This window comes from Anabrus simplex, chromosome 2 (genome assembly GCF_040414725.1).
Source record: "Anabrus simplex isolate iqAnaSimp1 chromosome 2, ASM4041472v1, whole genome shotgun sequence".
Classification (NCBI taxonomy): domain Eukaryota; kingdom Metazoa; phylum Arthropoda; class Insecta; order Orthoptera; family Tettigoniidae; genus Anabrus; species Anabrus simplex.
The window spans coordinates 1,173,629,925-1,173,652,300 of record NC_090266.1 but is presented as its reverse complement, the minus strand read 5'-3'; the positions used below and the strand labels follow the sequence as shown (position 1 = coordinate 1,173,652,300).

General features: G+C 36.3%; 1 protein-coding gene across 1 annotated transcript in view; it reads right to left on the bottom strand.

Annotated features, from left to right (window-relative positions):
- The window catches only part of Frl (formin-like protein), a 477,209-nt gene that overhangs the window by 69,751 nt on the left and 385,082 nt on the right, over positions 1 to 22,376 (bottom strand). The window contains exon 14 of the mRNA XM_067142136.2: positions 4,536 to 4,663. Within this exon, the coding sequence (XP_066998237.1) occupies positions 4,536 to 4,663 (128 nt within the window). The remainder of the gene's footprint in view (positions 1 to 4,535; positions 4,664 to 22,376) is intronic.

Below are 22,376 nucleotides of genomic sequence, written 5' to 3'. Positions count from 1 at the left end.
TCACATCGTTGCACAAGACTTCAATCATATGTGGACAGACGCAATAACAGTATGTTGAATCAGAAAACCAGCGGGCTACTGTACATCTCGGGTAGTCTATACAAAATATGACGATTAAAAAAATCCTCAGCTGATAGAAAAATACATATTTTCAAAAATGACTGAGCGAGTTGTCGTGCGGTTAATATCGCGTGGCTATGCGCTTGCATTCGGGGGATGGTGGGTTCGAATCCCACCGTCGGCAGCCGTTAAGATGGTTTTCCGTAGTTTCCCCATTTTCACACCAGGAAATGCTGGGACTGTACCTTAATTCAGGCCATGGCTGCTACCTTTCTAATCCTAACCTTTCCCACCCTGCGTCGCCGGAAACCTTCGATGTATTAGAGTAACTAGCATTTTTTCTAAGAAAGGAGTTCATTGTATGAAGACCAGATGGCAGCTGCGAGCACTGAATGCTGTTGCTGCTGTCTTACCAGCACATACTACACAGATGCAGTAGGAGCGGTGACCAATGAGCCGTGAATCGGATCACTGTATCGATTCAGTAACGTGAACGGAATCAAATGAATCGATTCAGTAAAACGAATCGAATGTCCCATCACTAGCTTGCAGGACGACTGCCACCCCGAATCCCCAGCTGTATAAAGCGCACACGCTGCTGTGGTGAGCGGGAAACACGATACACGAAGGCGACGGACGAAACACTCACGAAATAAAGCACCAAATACGCTTGAAAATTAGGTTTCGTAAATTACACAAGCACATAAGAATTTATCCTTTATTCTAGGGGAAGAGTATTGGCCGTACTAGAGGATGTATTAGTCAAAAATAGGAAGAAGTAAAAATAAATCGGAAAATCGGAAGAAGAGTTAAAAACCGGAAAGTTTCCAGGTAAATCGGAAGGGTTGGCAGGTATGGAATGATCAAGGCACCCAACCCCAAGTAAGAGATGATGGGGGTGAAAAATAAATACAAATAAATGGAGAGAGAGAAGTTCTTTAGAGAAAGTAACGAGTCAAACTAAAGATCACAATCAGCTACCCAAGATATCTAGTGTTGTAGAGAATACAGAAAACAAAGGTAACGGAATTAATATTTCTGAGGTAATTTTAATATTTGATTGTTGATTATACTAAACAAAGAATGCACCTTCTAGAGTTAGTTTCCAAGTGCCTAAACAAAATACCATTACTGTAACACAAAATAACTCTTAACAGAGTCTATTAATCTGTAAGTCTATTCACAATCATCTAGCCTCATCTAAGGTATGCCACTAACAACTTTTACACATATTCACTTACTATATTTTGTTTGGCACGCTTTCTAGAGCAGGCTTTATTTGGAAGGAGAGGCTTCTGCTACATATTCACAAACTGGGAATATCAGAGACTATCTCTAGAAACCATTTGGGAATAGATTCACACTGTTTGGGAATAGATTCACACTGTTTGAACTCTATAGTCAGGAAGAAAACTATTTTTAAAAGGTTCAGAAAGATGGGACCTCGAATGCTCTCAATTTTAGTGCATGGCTGACACGATGGCAGTGAAGATGACTTCACTTGGAATGATGACATGCCGGTAGCAGGAAAGTAGGCGGCGCAAGGCGATAGTTCAAATGAAAGCAGTGATCAGGTTTACTGTGTGGTAGGCCTACTGCTTAACTGACAGAGACAAATAACTGGCCATTAAGTTATTTTGTATCGATATTGCATAATATGATAGACTTAGCCCTTTTCTCTACGGGGTCGAATATGAAGTGGACGAATCTTTGCAGTGAGATTTTACGACTGTATGCCCTTCCTGACATCAACCTCTTCAGAAGAATTCGAGATGAAACGAATGACGTGATATGAGTAACTATAGCATAATGAAGGCCTAAAAGCCGTGTTCACCATTTATTGTCTTTTTACATCTAGAAATACTGCCTTCAAATGAAAATAGCAAGTATAACTCAAATACATTCATAAGTTTGTTAAAGAATACTGTACAATGTTTACATGTAAATACTGTAATACTGGTTATTAGATAATTTTTCCACTCTCTAATGTGCAGTACTGAGAGTGTGGGTGCCTTGTACATTCTTGTATTCCTGAAGGGAGGCATAATGTTCACGTCTGTAACAACTTTAGTTTTTATTAGATGTATGTATTCTCATACAATTAAGTCAATTTTTCAATTCTCCCCCCCCCCCCCCCCCCACTACATTGGATTTTCCGAGAATACGTGTTTCTTTACTTTTAAAGTAGATTCCAAATATCAAATTTCACGTCTGTAACATCTTCATTTTTGAGATATCAGTAGCCTAATTAAAGGAATTCAACACCAATTTTAGTCACTTTTACCCCCCCCCCCCCCCCTACACCCAAGTGGTATTTCCGAAAACTAAAAATACACGTTTCTTTATTTTTAATAGAGATTAAAAAATGCCATTTTTCACTTCTGTAATATGTTTATATATATATAAATTTACTGTAGAAATTCTCATTTTAAAATTTCACCCCTTTTTAGTTTCCAAAAACAAATCACCTATGTTTCTTTACATTTACAGGAGATTCTAAATACCCACTTTTTACGTCTGTAACATTTTTCGTTTCTCAAATGTTCTGTAGATATAGTCTTTCAAAAAATTCACCCCAATTTGTCACTCCAGTTTAACCGCCATTACTCGTATTTTCCAAAAACAAAAAATACGTGTTTCTTTTTTTTAAAGGAGATCCCATATACAAATTTTCAGTTCTGTAATATCTTCAGTTTCCGAGATATATGTATCCTTATTAAAGGCATTCAACCCATTATTAATCCTTTTACACCCCTCCTATTGGGATTTACAGAAAACTAAAAAATACGTGTTCCTTTATTTTTAAAGGACATTCTAAGTACCAATTTTTATATCTGTAAACTTTTAAAATTTTAAGATGTAGACACACTCATTTTTAAAATTCACCCCCCTTTTCACCCTCCATTATTTGGATATTCCAAAAATGAAAAAATACGTGTTTCTTTATTTTTAAGGTAGATCCCAAATACCAATTTTTAGGTCTGTAACATCTTCAGGTTCTGAAATATAAGTAGCCTCATTAAAGGCATTCAACCCATTTTTCACCCTTTTCTACTCTTCCTATTGGCATTTCCTGAAAACAAAAAATACGTGTTTCTTTATTTTTAAAGGAGATTCTAAATACCAATTTTTACATCTGTAAACTTTTAAAATTTTGAGATATAGATACACTCATTTTAAAATTTCACCCCCCTTTTCACCCCCTTATCGACGAAAGATCAAAAAATCCTCTCTTAGCGAGCACCTACATCTTAATATGAATACATCCGCAAAATTTCATTTCTTTGTCCAGTAGTTTTGGCTCGGCGATGATGAATCAGTCATTCAGTCAGTCAGGAAAAGTTATTTTATATATATATAGATTTGTGTGAATTTGTATATGAACAATGCTAAGATAATATTTAGTAATTGGACCACTCAATCTACTTTAAGTCAGTGTAAAATTTTGAAATACGTAAATTAGTGTGAATTTGTATATGATGATGTTTTAATGTTAATTAGTAGTAAGCTCAATCTATAGTACTGTAAGCCGTAGTGTTAAGCACTGGAAATACTTAAGTTGTGCGTGAATATGTATATGATGATGTAGGATTTAGAATGCTAAACTAGTAGCATTTTTTGTAATATTTTCTTTCAATGGAATTCCTTGTTGTTGTTGTTGTCGTTCTTGTTGTTGTTGTTGTTTAATTATGTTTTAACTTTATTACCATACTACTGTAAGTGACCATTGGCACCGGGATATTTCCCAATTGTGATGCAATTGTTAATAATAATAATAATAATAATAATAATAATAATAATAATAATAATAATACATAAAGTATGGATTAAACTACAACGGCTATGCTTTGCCACTAAGGAACAACAAAATGGAAGTGATTAAATTTGAAGAAACAAAGCGAAATCACCAGCTTTTTAAGTAAGTTGTGATGGATTAATAATGTTTGTAGTATCATAATTGACATGCATTTATTATACTAGTATACTAATTTTCCTGATCAACACACTAACTGATCAAATCAATACTAGTAAGTATTATTATCACACATATCTTTCATGATTGGGGCTCAAAAGCCAGTATAATGATTTCTGTTGAAATAAAATGTGCATTTTGAATTCATCAACGTTTACAAGAAAATTATTATTTTTCCAGATGAAAGCAAGTACCTCATCGCCTATGAGATATTATTATGGAGTTCTCCAAATTAACTGTATGGCTACCTACTTTGTAGTAACAAGTGATTCACTAAAATATTGAAGTAAATAAGTACTATTCACGACATTCACAATACAGCTCTGATTTTCATGTGACATTTGGTATCATTATCATAGACACAGTAACTCCAACTTTACATTGTACATAAAACCAGAGGGATGAGACTTCGTTTCATACATACAGTATACATGCACTGGAAGAAGACCATAACTACAGAACTGCATTGTCATTATACAAATCATGTTCAACCAGTACTAACCTCTTGATCAGTTGGCACCATGCGCTGCAGGATCTCCACATTCTCAAGAGACAACTGTTTTAAGTCAAGGCTATTAACAGCTGCAATAACTTTCTCTACTGGCATCTCCATCTTGCGCCTTGAGATGGCTAAGGGAATAAAACCGTAACTTCAACGAAATAGTTTAGCTACTCAAGTTCACATCATGGAAATAAAACAGCAACATGACATATGAGAAGCAGTAAGTTGAGCATACATGAAGTTCAATAACACACATCTCATCCAGAGGGAACACACTTTTCAATTTTGAAATTCCAAATGCAGTTTTTCTCCAGGTACTCCAGTTTTCCCTGTCATTTCTTTTCTTATCTTTTCTTTTCATCTGTCAGTCATTAATCATTGCCTCATAGGAGTGAGACAGGCACAGTTCCTATCCTCACCACTAGATGAGGGCTTCATTAATTTTCATCATAGATGGTTTCAGAGATAATGTACCGTAAGTAATTTCTGCAACCTTGCAGGGAAAAAAATATTAAAGAAAGAAATGACCAAAACTTTAACTTTTAAACTACCATTTTCTCCATAAATTAACTATACAAGGTAAAAATTCCAAGAAAATAAATTGTATGGTTAAAGAGATATGTGTTTTGTCTAATAATGTCAAAAGGTTGCTATGATGGTCAACCACCTTAATTCCAGTTTTTTGTCACCATAAGACCTATCTGTGTCGGTGCGACGTAAAGCCCATAGCAAAAAAAAAAAAAAATCCAGTTTATGAGCTTGTGCTAGTGTTAAGAATGCCAATGGAAAACTCAGAGGCAGAGAGAAACATGATGATGATGATGATGATGCTTGTTGTTTAAAGGGGCTTAACATCTAGGTCATCGGCCCCTAATGGTACGAAATGAGACAAAATGCAATGACAAAATAAAAGTCAAAAATCTTCCACTGACCAGAATTCAAAACATGAGGACGAAGAATGAATGAATGGATATGAATTTAAAACAATCAGTGGATCCGACCCGCAATGCCTCAGTTACAGAAACTGATGTAAAACAATAGTATTACTGACCAAGAGACTGCTTGTATAGCACAATAATGAATCTATGATGGTTGCAGTCTAAAGAGGTCCAAAATCCAGGTCATCAGCCCCTCACAATGGTACTTATTGGTAGGAAAGTAGAACCATGGTATTTGTCATGGTGCGGTACTAATCATAAGTAGCGTAGACTTATGGTATTCCACACATTATGGTACTACTCACAGGTAATCAAATTCGCACATGTAATACAGACCTATGGTGTTTTGCACATTGCGACATGGTTTTCATCACAAAAGTGTACTAACAACAGGGACTCTTACTACCCCATGGTATTCCTTATATAGTGGGTACTAATCATAGGCAAGCCAGAACCATGGTGTCGCTTACCCATGGTGTCACTAATATAGTGGTACTAATCACAGGGACTGTAAAAGCCTGACCGCACAGTGCTCCTGCCTGCTACTAATCACAAACCTATTTGGTACCTAACATAGTGGTACTACGCGCAAGTAAAAGCGACCCGTGGTGTTCCCTGCGTGGTGGTACTAATCACAAGTAGTGTAACGGTTCTAAAACAATCATCCCTTGGTCGCCCCTTTTAGTAGCCTCTTACGACAGGCAGGTGACACCGTGGATGTATTCTTCGTCTGCGTCCCCCACCCACAGGCAGTCAGAGAGAAACAAGCACAACTATCTCAATCTTTAAGCATTTACTTCAAAATTATAGCAAATTGTCAACAAAGAAAACACTCCTATGCAATAATAAATAAATAACATTATCAGTTACATGTTTTAAGGATATAATTTTTCCATGCATTGGAATTTCTTTTTAAAATCTACTTTGTTATTCAAAATGTATAAACAATATTGAGAGCACTTGCCTAAATCATTCCCAGTTTGTAATGTCACCAAAGAAATTTCATTAACTCATCACTGTCCAGGTCATTTCCTACGATATCATGAACAGGCACCTTATTGACTTCTTTCACCATCCGATGACATGCAGTCACCATCATCTCAAAGGGAATTCACCATCATCTCAAAGGGAATTCTCATAATTCACTAAATCACCAGCCATTACAAACACTGCATCAGAATTAACTGCCATTATTCTTAAGAACATGGGAGAAGCACATGGCCACGAGGAAGAACAGCAACACAGACGGCATGTAAACAAACCATTACAGAGGACATCTGGTAATATAAACGCTGCCATCTCTCGTACACAACTGAACAACAAGTTGTTAAATATGGGACTGCATCAGTCCTGCTACATTTAGTGAGCACACACAGGAGAAATATATTGCTCTCTAACAGTCAAAAAAAAGGTCAATGAAAGTATTCCATAACATAATTTACAACAATTATTTCAGAGAATAATACCGATATTTGCTATAATGCAAGCCATTTTACTTGAGTTTCAAATTAGTTAATTTGTAGCTGTGGTGGTCTTTAGTCTGTCAAAACTAATTCAGCATGAGAATTTTAGAAAATACACCCAGATATTATTAAAAAATGTAAAAACATGTATGTTTAAATTCTGTTATTACATTTTTCATGCCGGCCCCGTGGTGTAGGGGTAGCATGCCTGCCTTTTACCCGGAGGCCCCGGGTTCGATTCCCAGCCAGATTTTTACCTGGACCTGAGGGCTGGTTCGAGGTCCACTCAGCCTACTTTACTAGAATTGAGGAGCTATCTAATGGTGAGATAGCGGCCCCGGTATAGAAAGCCAAGAATAACGGCCGAGAGGATTCGTCGTGCTGACCACATGACACCTCGCAATCTGCAGGCCTTCGGGCTGAGCAGTGGTCGCTTGGTAGGCCAAGGCCCTTCAAGGGCTGTAGTGCCATGGGTGGGGTAATACATTTTTCATACTTGAAAGATAGAAATAACCTTAATGAAGTGCTCCAGCAGTGATTCCTCTCTACTAGTCCAGCAATGAGTGCAAGGTGGCGCAATGCTCTGTCATAAGCGTGAGGCCTGATGGCTAGTTTGTCTATAACTTCCGGTTATGTTATGCTATTGTGAAGTCACTGTCTTACATGGAACTGTACTTGTAGCTTTATCATCATTATTGTCATATTTGTAGTTTTAATTATCTTTGTAATGATTTCAGAGTTGTTTAATGAGCATTAGTGAATTTCCAAATTATATAATTCATGCAGTATACATTGCACCAACACATATAGGTCTTGCGACAACAATAATATCCAATTTAGGAGATTAAAAATTTGGGAATCTGAACACACAACAATGCCAGCCACTTCAAAGACCAGATCTTACAATTTTACATTTTAAAAAAATATAATTTATAAAGGATGCAATAGAAATATACATTGCAAAAAGAAGCCAACCAAAATAATTTCAACAATCACGTACACCTAAAAGATTCCCCACTCATCTCCTAAATTACAATGCATATCATTAAGGCAAGCAGACCCGGCCAACAGCTGGAAACTGCAGATGATGATGATGATGATGATGAGGATGATGATGATTAAGGCATAACAGTTCATACTCCATTAATATTATAATCTGATAATTCACGAATGCTCATTAACCTTTAAACAGTTGCGCAAGAATTATCACACTATCAGTCGTGCATGCAGGAAATCTCCAGGTTCAAGAAAAAAATCATGTTTTCATCCTATAGCTCATGTTATTTAGCAGAAAATTTTACAGTGTCCTTTTACTTAATAATAATAATAATAATAATAATAATAATAATAATAATAATAATAATAATAATAATAATAATAGTTTTACATTCCACTAAGTACTTTTACGGTTTTCGGAGACACAAGGTGCCGGAATTTAGGCCCGCAGGAGTTCCTTTATGTGCCAATATATCTGCTGACATGAGGTTGAAGTATTTGAGCACCTTCAAATACCACCGGACTGAGCCAGGATTGAACCTGCCAAGTTGGGGTCAGAAGGCCAGCGCCTCAACCGCCTGAGCCACACAGCACGGCGGTCCTTTTACAGGATCAGGGTCCAGTTTTTAAAGAAAATGGGCAATATTCTTACACGATTTATTCAAATTTAAAAAAATAACTATGCTAATTAGGGACAAGAACCAATCATTGCATTTTCTTTCCTTTTTTTTTTTTACGATAGTTGCTTTACGTTGCACCGACATAGATAGGTCTTGTGGCGATGATGGGTGTGAAAATGGGAAACAACGGAAAACCATCTTCAGGGCTGCCGACAGTGCGGTTTGAACCCACTATCTGCCGGATGTGAGCTCACAGCTGCGCGCTCCCAACCGCACGGCCAGCTCGCCTGGTTTGCAATGTTATAACCATGGGGTTTATCACATACGAAAGAAAGTCACCATCATAATCAAAATAAGAATGTTGAAACTGAACAAGTTTAGAACAGAAAATTAAAAGGTCATCTGCACCAAAAATGGCAACATAAAACTGAACTACAAAACAAACTGTACAACTGAAAATGGTGAGAATACATTCTGGAAGTATGTTCGTAATTATCTGAAAATTCTGCATATTTGTGGAACTTTGTCAAAAACAGAACAGTAGGCCTACAATTTCCACACTTAAAAAAAAAACCCCACAAGATTCTCTTAGTCTTGAGAATCCCTACTGTTTGAAAAATCTGCATAAGCTGCTTAAAGTTCTGTGCACAGGAACCTTTGGCACGACATACGTGTCACTCGCCAAGATCTGTTCTGACTGCAGGTACAAAAAGCACAGCGCCCATTTCCTTGGTCTGCATTTCCCGAGCATTGTGGTTCAACTTCAATCCCAGCAAGTTGCTTTATTTTTGTCTTCAGCTGTTGTGGAATGTAGGGTTATGTGTGTCGCATCTTCCAATAATCTATGCAGAGTTCAAGAGACTAATTCTTTATAAATGCCCTCCCAGTTCATATATTTTCCACTTGCCAGGAAGATTATGTATGAGAGCAAAGAAGAGTGATGGAGGCCATCTCTTACAGAGAATGAATATTCTATCCCTGTTTATGTCTAAATTCGGAATGGTGACAAGTTCATTACTGGATTGTTTGCTTTCTGAACGGTGGTGACTCAAATCTAAATATCTACTTGCTCATCAGATAAACCTCAAATGTCTGATTCAAGCAAGTTTCTTACACGTTCCTCCTTCGTGAATTCATCTTTGCTTTAAAAAAAAAAGCCATTACGGTGTGACTTTTGAGAGGAAGACTTTGAATAACACTAATATAGGCTCAAATCATTATGCATAAGATTAGAAGAATCGTTCAGTAAAGAAAAACAAATCCTTATTAGCTGCTCAGAGAGTTAGCACGCAGACCTATGAAGTGCAATGACTCCTAGGTATGCTTCCTTAAAATTGATGCTATTACGTATAAAACGTTGCTTACCAATGGCCTCTGGCAGGTAATGACAATTGTAAACAGGTAATACAGACTACAAAACCACACACACAGAAAATACAGAACCATGCTAATTAGTCATGCACAGAGGTAACATCTGGGTTCAGAAAACTGTCCCTTTCCTTTCACAGCAGATAAGCTGCAACGACTAATTCCACACAGGGTGAGCCCAAATGAATGAGGGAAAGGTATAAGAGTGGACAGCTTCGCCAGTGAAATGTACAGAATTCTGTCGTGCAAAGTATAACACAGCCAGAGAAAATCTTCATGTACCACTAATCGAGGTTTAAACAACTCCGAAATCATTACCAAAATAATTTAAAATATGATGACACCAATAAAACTAAATGCACAGTTCCACATAAAGGCAATGACATCACCAGAAAATGACTTAATGGAAAGTTGCTGACGAACTAGCCAGCTGGCCTCGTCCCAATGACGAAAGGATTGCACCACCTTGCACTGCCGGAGCACTTTATTAAGATAAGTTCTAACTTTGAAATATTAAAGGATATAAACAGAATTGAAACAAATGCTTTAGCATTTCTTAATAATTTTCATCAATTCATAATAAATTGAGCCCTTATGCTTGCGTCCTCATTATTTTGTACATAAGCATTCATCATCATCAATTTACAGTTCCAGTTTCCCGGATACTATTGGCGAGCCTCTTCCATTCTGTCTTGCTGAAATACGTTCCGTTAATGACATCCTCCAGTGTCCTTCCCCGATCTGCCATGTCCATAAGCATAAGCATTAATTGGGGCAATTTCACAGAGTCACGAAATCTAAATGCGAGTTTAATGATTATGTTAGCAGCGAACCAGGAAGGGAAAAGACAGCTGCGTGGAAAAGGATTGATATACAAAACACTACAATAATCCTCATAAACCTGTTCCTATTTATCATAAACCATGGCTAAGAAAATGTACAGACGAAAGAGCATATTGCTTGCCTGGCAAAACAATACATCGCAGGAGACAAAGCCTGGACCGATTGGATATGCTTGATAAAAGGGTGCACAAAAATATAAGATTTGTAAAGAACTCCAGACGAGTGTCATAAAAGGAAAACAAACCTTGAGAGAAGGCTGAGGATTTGAAAACATATCTCAAGCCGAAAGGAGGGGAGACTAGAACAAAAGGGCAGACGAGGCCAGACCTGGGACAACTGATGTTCATGTCTCATTTTCCCAACTGAGTCGCGCAATCACAATACGTTTACGGCAGTGCCACCGTGTTAGTGTAGACGCATGTGTGAAAGACTTGAACAAATCGACAAGTGTAAGTTCGTTGAAGGTTAGGTCAAATGTTCCACCTTTACAATACTAAGATTCTTTATTAACTAAATATTTACATGATTTTTAATTATATCGGGACATGTTTCGCCTACCTTGTAGACATCATCAGCCATAAAAACTTTTGAGAAAAAGCTACAAGGACAAGGACAAAGTAACACATTAAAATAATTCGGATAACCGAATATGTCATTTAAAATGGTGAAGAATTCAGAACTGTTTTGAGCACAGCACTTAAGAATACCGTTGACATTAAAATTAAAATTGTCCACATGGGATGATTCAGTAAAAACTTTGCGTTAAAATTCTTCCTTTTTGTGTGATGTGTTAATATATAATATTCTGTTATGTCGTGAAGGCTTGATAATGAATTGCACAATGTTCATTCCAATAGGATAATAACGATGTATAAGAAATCCAGCGAGCATATGTTAAAGCCGTCTTATTGGTGTAGTATTGGCATTTCCTGTTGAGAAGTTAGGTGGAAAATTTGAACGTGATGACGTAATGTGGAATGTGCAGTAGAGGGCTGTTCTCGCCTGTCTGACAGCGACGTGATGACGTAATGTGGAATGTGCAGTAGAGGGCTGTTCTCGCCTGTCTGACAGCGACTAGTTCAGTGTGGAAGCCTGTGGTCATCACGTTCAAATTTTCCACCTAACTTCTCAACAGGAAATGCCAATACTACACCAATAAGACGGCTTTAACATATGCTCGCTGGATTTCTTATACATCGTTATTATCCTATTGGAATGAACATTGTGCAATTCATTATCAAGCCTTCACGACATAACAGAATATTATATATTAACACATCACACAAAAAGGAAGAATTTTAACGCAAAGTTTTTACTGAATCATCCCATGTGGACAATTTTAATTTTAATGTCAATGGTATTCTTAAGTGCTGTGCTCAAAACAGTTCTGAATTCTTCACCATTTTAAATGACATATTCGGTTATCCGAATTATTTTAATGTGTTACTTTGTCCTTGTCCTTGTAGCTTTTTCTCAAAAGTTTTTATGGCTGATGATGTCTACAAGGTAGACGAAACATGTCCCGATATAATTAAAAATCATGTAAATATTTAGTTAATAAAGAATCTTAGTATTGTAAAGGTGGAACATTTGACCTAACCTTCAACGTATACTCACGACAATACGGGCTTTATAATGAAGTTTATTTTATGTAAGTGTAAGTTCAGAACACAAAAACGCGACAATACACAAGCACGCGGAAGTTGAAGTACCGAGTTCGATTCCGATATTACGGAATGAGTCATCGAGTATGTTCTGTCGGTCATCACGATGCGGAGATGCCGTAATTCCTTAACTGTGTATGCAGAGACCTATTGAACTAGCGGGTGAATTGACCCCAGCCAGATGTAACATATAATCATCATGTAGCCATAAACTTTTAATAGCTAAGCCAAGTAGCTAACGGTCACAAATTTGCATATAAATGTTACCAGGCTACTAATCAGTCAGCAGTGAACGAGATTCACCACAGCCGGTTCCAGTACCACCAGCTTCAGAAAAGATTCGCGATTAAAACATTTCTCTGATCAAATCTTAGTGATGAAGCAACCGCCAGATTTATTTAACTAGAGATAATGATAATATGGTCCATGAATCGTATTCATTTCATCCCCATTTCATTTTATTTGTGGGAAATAGTAAAGTAACAAGCATGTCATTTGAAGTAATTATATATATGGGAACGTTAATCTTTATATTAATCAGAAAAACCTGAAGGACCAAGTCAAATGTAAAGTAAGCATATCAGCCTCTAAGATCATGTCAGGTCTAGCGCATTTTAGTAGTTGCATGCCATGTTATTCAAGGTTATAAACTTCATTATTGGTTCCATATTGAATTAAGATTACATATAAAATAAATACAAGGTTTAATCCACCTACTCAATACTTTACATAAATTGCGATGCTTACAAAAACATTACAACAAGTTACGAGGTACTAGTTTCGACCCTGTATGGGCCATCATCAGCCTAGCCAAGATACATAATATGATGTATATGCCAAAGTCTTAAAACAGAATAACAAAATGGAATGAAATATAAAAAAAATGGATTGAGTATGTGATGGAATGATGCCCATAAAATGGTGAGTCTATGAACTATTATAGATGTAACGATGTTATGTTTATAAGTGACAAATAAAATCTTTGAAATTAAGTCACGTATAATTAAACTACATTAATATTTATCACACAATTATGGTAAAATTGAATAAAAATGAGCTCTGTTGATGAATATTCTAAAATTGCATATTTAAAATCTTAATATGCCGGTTTTAAAGTGAAATCCAAATGCTTCTATTGAGTTCTAGAAGATATAAAGTTCAACATTGGCGCAGAGGGAATCTTTCTTGCATAACGTCCAATAAATCCACAACACAGGTTAAATGTTGATAGAACTGTTCGACATTCTTGTATATAATAAAATCTTGCTATGTTGTAAGGAATACTCCCAATTCAAGTAGGAACTAATAGAACCTGATGAAGAAAAAGTTAGAATTAACGCGAGAAATATTATGAAAAGACGAGAATGGCGACGAAAGAAAATTAATGAGTACTCACCTTGCGCGCAATATAAAAACCTTACCGGTGGAGTGCAACTGATGGAATGAGAGTGGCGTAGAGTAGGAAGGGAGGAGGTTAGTAAAGGGAGGAGCAACCAGAGAGTGACGTGGAAAGGGAGGGGCGGGGAAATGGGAAGTGGCTTAAGGCGGGATCGGCGGGAGAGAAAATGGTGGTGTTTGTATTGGCGAAGGACCTTTAATCGACTTAAAGGAAGAATTTTGGTCTGCTAACTTGCTTTTTTCTGAAATAAGTAATGAATAAATCAAATAAAATATTAGCCTTTTCCGTTATTTCATTACGGTTGTAGTTAGCGTTAAAGTACTGGTCCAAATGTATATAAAAATTCTCGATTATATTAAGTGGAGGGCCTTTATTAGCTATTTCAAGGATATCCATGTCTAGTTCGATGTCGTAAATTTAATATTATAATCGACCATATGTTGGCCGATAGCCGAAAATTTATTATATTTAACTGCATTGATGTGTTCCAAGTATCTTATATTAAAGTTTCTACCAGTTTGCCCTACATAAGAAATATTAGTGCAGGAGTTGCATTTAAGCCTGTAAACACCTGATTTTGCATACTTATTGAGTTTATTAATGTGTGATGTGTTGTGTAGAATGTGTGTACTGTTATTGGTTTTGAATGCTATTTTTACGCCTTTTCTCTTGAAAATATTAGTGATATTATGAATTTCGTTACTGAAAGTGAAAGTAGAAAAGGATTTGTATTTAGGTAATTCTTTTTTAAATGTTGTTCTGGGACGGAATTTATGTTTATTGATAATACTTTCTATGAAGTGGCTACTGAACTCATTGAATCTTGCTATGCTACGAATAGTATTCAATTCAATGGAGAGATCTTTCTTAGTCATCGGTATATTGAATGCTCGGTGAACTAAGCTGTTATATGTTGCTCTTTTGTGAGGTTGAGGGTGAGCTGAATCTTGACTAATAGTAACCGCGGATTGGGTGGGTTTTCTTTAAATTTTGTAGGTTAAAGAATCGGGATGTCTAATAATGGTAAGGTCTAGAAAGTTGACCTTTTGATCTGTTTCTGATTCCAGGGTAAATTTAATATGAGAGTCAATGTTATTTAGTGCTTGAAGGGTGGTATGGGCGTCATCTAATTTCTCATTTATAATTACTAAAACATCATCAACATACCTAGCCCAGAAAAGGATATTATCAAAATTGTTGTTGATTTTAGTGTTTTCAAGGAAGTCAAGATAAATTTCTGCAAGAATACCTGAGGCCGGTGAACCCATTGCCAGATCGTTCTCTTGGTAGATAATGCCATTGAACGTGAAAAAATTATTTACGACCAATTTAAGTAGCGTAATAAAGTCTTGAATTTCTAGTTTACTCAAATGACTATTTTTGTTCAGGTTATTTTCAATGATGGGAATTAACTTGGAAATTTGGATGCTGGGGTACATGTTTATAATATCAAAAGAATGAAGTGGATAATTGGGTTGCATGCTGAACTTGTTTAGTTTGTCTATAAATTCATATGTGTTTTTAATGGACTTATTAGATAGGAATTGGTAGTTATTCCTTAAGAACCTTTGGATAAATTGTGATGTTTTGTACAATGGACTCTGTCTAAAATTATTAATTATTATTAATTATTAATTAATTATTAATTATTATTTATAGACAAACTAAACAAGTTCAGCATGCAACCCAATTATTAACTTCATTCTTTTGATATTATAAACATGTATCCCAGCATCCAAATTTCCAAGTTAATTCCCATCATTGAAAATAGCCTGAACAAAAATAGTCATTTGAGTAAATTAGAAATTCAAGACTTTATTACGCTACTTAAATTGGTCGTAAATAATTTTTTCATGTTCAATGGCATTATCTACCAACAGAACAGTCTGGCAATGGGTTCACCGGCCTCAGGTATTCTTGCAGAAATTTATCTTGACTTCCTTGAAAACACAAAAATCAACAACAATTTTGATAATATCCTTTTCTGGGCTAGGTATGTTGATGATGTTTTAGTAATTATAAATGAGAAATTAGATGATGCTCATACCACCCTTCAAGCACTAAATAACATTGACTCTCATATTAAATTTACCCTGGAATCAGAAACAGATCAAAAGATCAACTTTCTAGACCTTACCATTATAAGACATCCCGATTCTTTAACCTACAAAATTTAAAGAAAACCCACCCAATCCGCAGTTACTATTCGTCAAGATTCAGCTCACCCTCAACCTCACACAAGAGCAACATATAACAGCTTAGTTCACCGAGCATTCAATATACCCATGACTAAGAAAGATCTCTCCACTGAATTGAATACTATTCGTAGCATAGCAAGATTCAATGGGTTCAGTAGCCACTTCATAGAAAGTATTATCAATAAACATAAATTCCGTCCCAGAACAACATTTAAAAAAGAATTACGTAAATACGAATCCTTTTCTACTTTCACTTTCAATAACGAAATTCATAAGATCACTAATATTTTCAAGAGAAAAGGCGTAAAAATAGCATTCAAAACCAATAACAACAGCACACACATTCTACACAACACATCACACATTAATAAAGTCAACAAGTACGCAAAATCAGGTGTTTACAGGCTTAAATGCAGCTGCTGCACTAATATTTCTTATGTAGGGCAAACTGGTAGAAGCTTTAATATAAGATACTTGGAACACATCAATGCAGTTAAATATAATAAATTTTCGGCTATCGGCCAACATATGGTCGATTATAATATTAAATTTACGACATCGAACTAGACATGGATATCCTTGAAATAGCTAATAAAGGCCCTCTACTTAATATAATCGAGAATTTTTATATACATTTGGACCAGTACTTTAACGCTAACTACAACCTTAATGAAATAACGGAAAAGTTTAATATTTTATTTGATTTATTCATTACTTATTTCAGAAAAAGAAAGTTAGCAGACCAAAATTCTTTCTTTAAGTCGATTAAAGGTCCTTCGCCAATACAAACACCACCATTTTCTCTCCCGCCGATCCCGCCTTAAGCCACTTCCATTTCCACGTCACTCTCTGGTTGCTCCTCCCTTCCTACTCTACGCCACTCTCATTCCATCAGTTGCCCTCCACCGGTTAGGTTGTTTTACATTGCGCGCAAGGTGAGTACTCGTTTTCTTTCTTCGCCATTCTCGTCTTTTCATAATATTTCTCGCGTTAATTCTAACTTTTTCTTCATCAGGTTCTATTGGTTCCTACTTGAATTGGGAGTATTCCTTACAACATAGCAAGATTTTATTATATTACAAGAATGTCGAACAGTTCTATCAACATTTAACCTCTGTTGTGGATTTATTGGACGTTATGCAAGAAAGATTCCCTCTGCACCAATGTTGAACTTTATATCTTCTAGAACTCAATAGAAGCATTTGGATTTCACTTTAAAACCGGCATATTAAGATTTTAAATGTGCAATTTTAGAATATTCGTCAACAGAGCTCATTTTTATTCAATTTTACAATAATTGTATGATAAATATTCATGTAGTTTAATTATACGTGACTTAATTTCAAAGATTTTATTTGTCACTGATAAACATAACACTGTTACATCTATAATAGTTCATAGACTCACCATTTTATGGACATCATTCCATCACATACTCAATCCATTTTTTATATTTCATTCCACTGTGTTATTCTGTTTTAAGACTTTGGCATATACATCATATTATGTATCTTGGCTAGGCTGATGATGGCCCATACAGGGTCGAAACTAGTACCTCGTAACTTGTAATGTTTTTGTAAACATCGGAATTTATGTAAAGTATTGAGTAGGTGGATTAAACCTTGTATTTATTTTATATGCCATGTTATGAATATAAGCATGGATGTGAAAGCCATTCTGCAAGTGTGATTTTGGTTGAAAATGTTGCCATTTCCGGTTTGTGTTTAGAAACTCATCATTGAAAATCTTGTGTGTTCAAATTGGAACAAGGGTCAATGTGAATTTAGGTTAGATGTGAATCTCAGGCTTAATTAGAAATTAGTTGAAAGCAGAAGGTCATGGTTAAATAATTGCTAGACGCAGAGAGGAATCAAACAAAGTCAATCAGTTAGGTCGAAAGAGGTCTTTTGATAGAATCGTAATTTATATGCTATGAGAAAGTAGACAGATAATTTAGTTCATGTAGGACTGTGGAATTATTTTATTGTGAAGTTCATACAGGAATTTGACAGAGCCCCCTCAGTGCCATGAACAGACAATTAATTGACAGGCCTTGGGGACAGTAATAATGATGTTTAGCAGCATGTTCTTCGAAGTGAATGTGGGGCTGTGGTTGCCTGCGTCTTAGATATGCGCAATTTGAATCTTCAAGAGGAATTAATGAATTAGATGAGCCTGTGATCTCCAGCATGTACTGGACGTAGGGATTGTCTAACGAGAGAAATATGGCCCCAAGGATTGTTTAGACAGTAGCCTATATGCAGGGAATATCCACAGTAATTATATATGAGCCTCCCGAAGGATTCACCACCTTGACGAAGGCAAAATATATTTTGCTGGGTGTTCGGAGACTTGCGTGTTAAAATGATCCTTAGGGCTATGCCGGCGGGAGCACATGCTCCTGGTAGGGTCACCCAAGCCGGACAGGTCTAAAGTGATGATCCAGACTAAGAGTGATACCCTGGTCCTCCAGGTTGGGGGTTGGGCATAGGGTAAACTCTTCTACCTTGTAAAAAGATGAATGTTATGGATACCTTAAGACATACTACTACAGGCGAGAAAAACGGCTTAAGAGAAGGAAAAATGATATCATATTAGCAACGTGGAATATAAGGACATTAAAGAGACCTGGCAAGTTGAAGGAATTAAGGAATGAACTGGATAAGTATGGAGTGAAAATAGCAGCATTGCAGGAGCTAAGATGGAAGGGGCAAGGGATGATAATGTCTGGTCAACATATCCTGATGTACAGTGGAGGAGAATAAGGCAGTAATGGCACAGGATTTCTCATACAAAAGTCTGTAAAGCAAAGCGTGATTAACTTTACTGCAATCAATGATAGGATGTGCTCTTTGAGACTTCGAGCAAAGTTCTTCAATGTTACAATATTTTGTGTGTATGCCCTTACCGAAGAGACAGAAGACTAGGAAAAAGATGCATTTTACACCAAATTGGAGGATGAAATTAACAAAGTTCAAAGACATGACGTAAAAATGATCCTTGGAGATCTAAATGCAAAGATTGGACAAGAAGAGGTGTATAAACACACAGTAGGGAAAGAAAGCTTGCACAAAGTCGGTAACGATAATGGTTTGAGACTTACTGACTTTGCGAGTGGGAAGCAGATGATAATCAAAAGTACTTGGCACCCGCGGAAAAACAAAGGAGACGTGTGACAGGTGTGTCATTAAGAACAGTAAAATTGCAATTTTGTCATCAAGAAAGGACAGCAGGATTTCATTTCTGTCTGTAATATTTTTGTATTGTGAAACATGAAGAAATAAGAACTCTGGACTCTGCTAAGATTTTTATTATATAACTGGAAGAAAATATTAATTTGAATATGTTTGTAATAATTTTGTTTAAAATGTAATTTAGGGAAACATCAAGATATATGGAACTGTAAATGAACATTGCAAGATGCGAGAATTATTTTTGAAGTGATTTTTTTAAATGTAAATTTTATGTAGTTGATCATTTAAATTAATGTCAGCAAGCGTGAAGAAAAGACATTTGGGGACGCTTTAACTTGAAAGAATTTCTTAAAGAATGATTTGAAAATACTTTTTTAATTCTGTATGTCAAAATTGTAACAGTGTGCTTTAAACACATGCGGTGCATAACTTTTGGACCAGTGGGTACTGCATGTGGAGAGCTTAGGTGATGCAATTCCTCTTGCTTCAGCAAGTCAGGAAATGATCATATATGGTCATACAATTGGATTGGCCAAAAGAACGGGTGTTCCAATTGGCGAAAAGAACGGGAATCTAACGGAATTTGTTTCCCATTGGTTGATTGTGATCTGGGCATTTCCGATCTTCTGCCGGCTTTGCGTGTATGATGCGAATTCTTGGCGTCTATTCCATCTGACCGTCCTCGAGAGCGGTTGCACTCGAGGGTTTCCCCACTCCTACCCTGTTTGGTAAGTGCTATTTCTATCCTTTTTTTATCATGTTTGATTTTATTTAATTCTTTCGGTATTTCCGCATTTTATGTAATTTTCTAAGTTTTAAATTCAACGTGTCTGAGTTTGCCCTAGATTCCTGTTATCCGTAACTTCAATTCTTTCACCTACATTTGTTTTAAACTCTACATTGTAATGCAGCATCACCTTCCTATGTTAAACAGAGTTTTTCACTAAGTTCCTTATGATCTTGCTTATGTCTGGAACTGTATTTTGTTAAAACCTTTTAAACATCCTTGGTTTGTGAGTTAAGTATCAGTTACTGTGTCATTTAACTTTGTTTCTAGTAATATTTCTTTGTTAATGTTAATATGATGAGTTTCGAGGTGGATGATCTTAAACCTTTTCTTCCCCATAACGTCATACCTTCTCATGGACTTCAATAGGGATCCTGCACCTTCCACAATCCTTTCTTAGTTGTCATTATTAGGCATGTAAGTGTTCCTTCGCACTTGGGTCAATTTTGCGTATTTATAAGTTATCCGTCACATTTCCAAGCTTTGATGTGTATCCACCGCTACTGTGTCATATTAAGTGTCAGTTTTATTATTATCGTTTCATCATTATTATTAATTATTAATATTAGTATGTGTAGGCGTAATTTTCTAGATTACGGTTACAACATGGATATCACCAGATGGTGTAACAAGAAATCAAATAGACCATATTATAGACAGGTGGGGATCAGACATCATGGATGTTAGAAGTTGTAGAGGTGCTAATACTGATTCAGACCATTATCTTGTAAGAATAAAATACAGACAAAAAATAGACTTGGCAAGGACGGAAAAAGTAAGAAGAAAGAAAAAGCATAACGTAGAGGGTCTGAAAAACAGGGAATTGCAAGAATAAAAAACAAGAAAATAGCAGAATCTTTGGAAATAAGAAGGGAGTTATGGGAGAAAGGAGAAGTGGAAAGTAAGTGGGAGATACTGAGAACAGTTATCAGTGAAATTGCAGACGATACTTTGGGGAGGAAGGAACGTGTAAAGAGAGCAGAATGGTTTGAAGAAGAATGCTTAACACTAACTCAAGAGAGGAATGAAGCTAGGAAAAGAATGCTTCAAAGAAGGACAAGGCAAGCAGTGGGAGAGTACAGAGAGAAGCGGAAAAGAGCCGATAAGATATGTAGATCCAAAAACGAGAGCTTTTGAGAGAAAGAGAATCGAAGAACTGGATGAAATGAAGGATAGAAATGAGGTACGAAAGTTTTATGAGAGAACAAAAGATCTTAAGAGAGGATTTCAACCAAGAGTTGTTTTCTTTAAGGATGAGGATGGAAACCTCATCGGTGACAAAAGCGAAGTGCTTGAAAGATGGCAGGAGTATTTTTACAAGGAACTCAATGGAAATAATGAGGATGATAGAGAAGAGGAAAACATCAGTGATGATGGTAAAGAAGGAGAATTGAATGAAGAGTTAATAGAGCAGCCAGATTTAGAAGAGGTCAGGATAGCAATTAAAGCATTAAAGAATAACAAAGCCCCAGGTGAAGATGGGATGGAGACAGAACTGTTGAGATATGGGGGAGAAGGAGTAGAGAAGGCTGTTCATAAGTTGATAAAGGAGATTTGGGTGAAGGAGGAAATTCCCAAGGATTGGACATTGAGCATAATATGTCCAATACATAAGAAAGGAGATAAGGTAGTATGCAGAAATTACCGAGGGATTACTTTGCTGGATGGAACTTACAAGGTTTTCAGTAAGATATTAGCCTCAAGACTGGAACCAAGGATGGAAAGGATCCTAGGGGATTACCAAGCAAGTTTTTAAAAAAATCACTCTACACTGGATCAGATTTTTATACTGCAAAAATTACTGGAGAATTTTTATGAGTATGACAAGCAGCTGCACCAGCTGTATGTTGATTTTAAACAGGCATACGACAGTCTAGATAGAGGCAAAATTTATAAAATTATGAGAGAGTTTTGAATCCCAAGGAAATCGGTTACGTTGACAGAAATGACCTTGAAAACAACAGTATGCAAGGTGAGAGTGGAACAGGATCCGTCAGAGGCATTTTTAGTTGAAAAGGGGCTAAGACAGGGGGATGTTCTATCCACACTCGTATTCAATTTAGCACTGGAAAAAGTAATACGCCAACTACCCATCAACCCAGGGGAACCATCCTGAACAGATTAGTACAAGTGATAGCATATGCAGATGATGTGACAATTATTGCACGAAACAAAAGAGCTCTTGAAGAGAACTACGCTTTGTTAGAAGAGAAAGCACAGGACTTAAGGGCTAGAATTGAATGTAAATAAAACAAAATATATGAAGATGGGAGAGGCAGAGGGAGCAAGAGACAGGACCACAGTGAGAATACATGGGAATGAATATCAGAGAATTACAACTTTCAAATATCTAGGCTCAATAATAACTGCA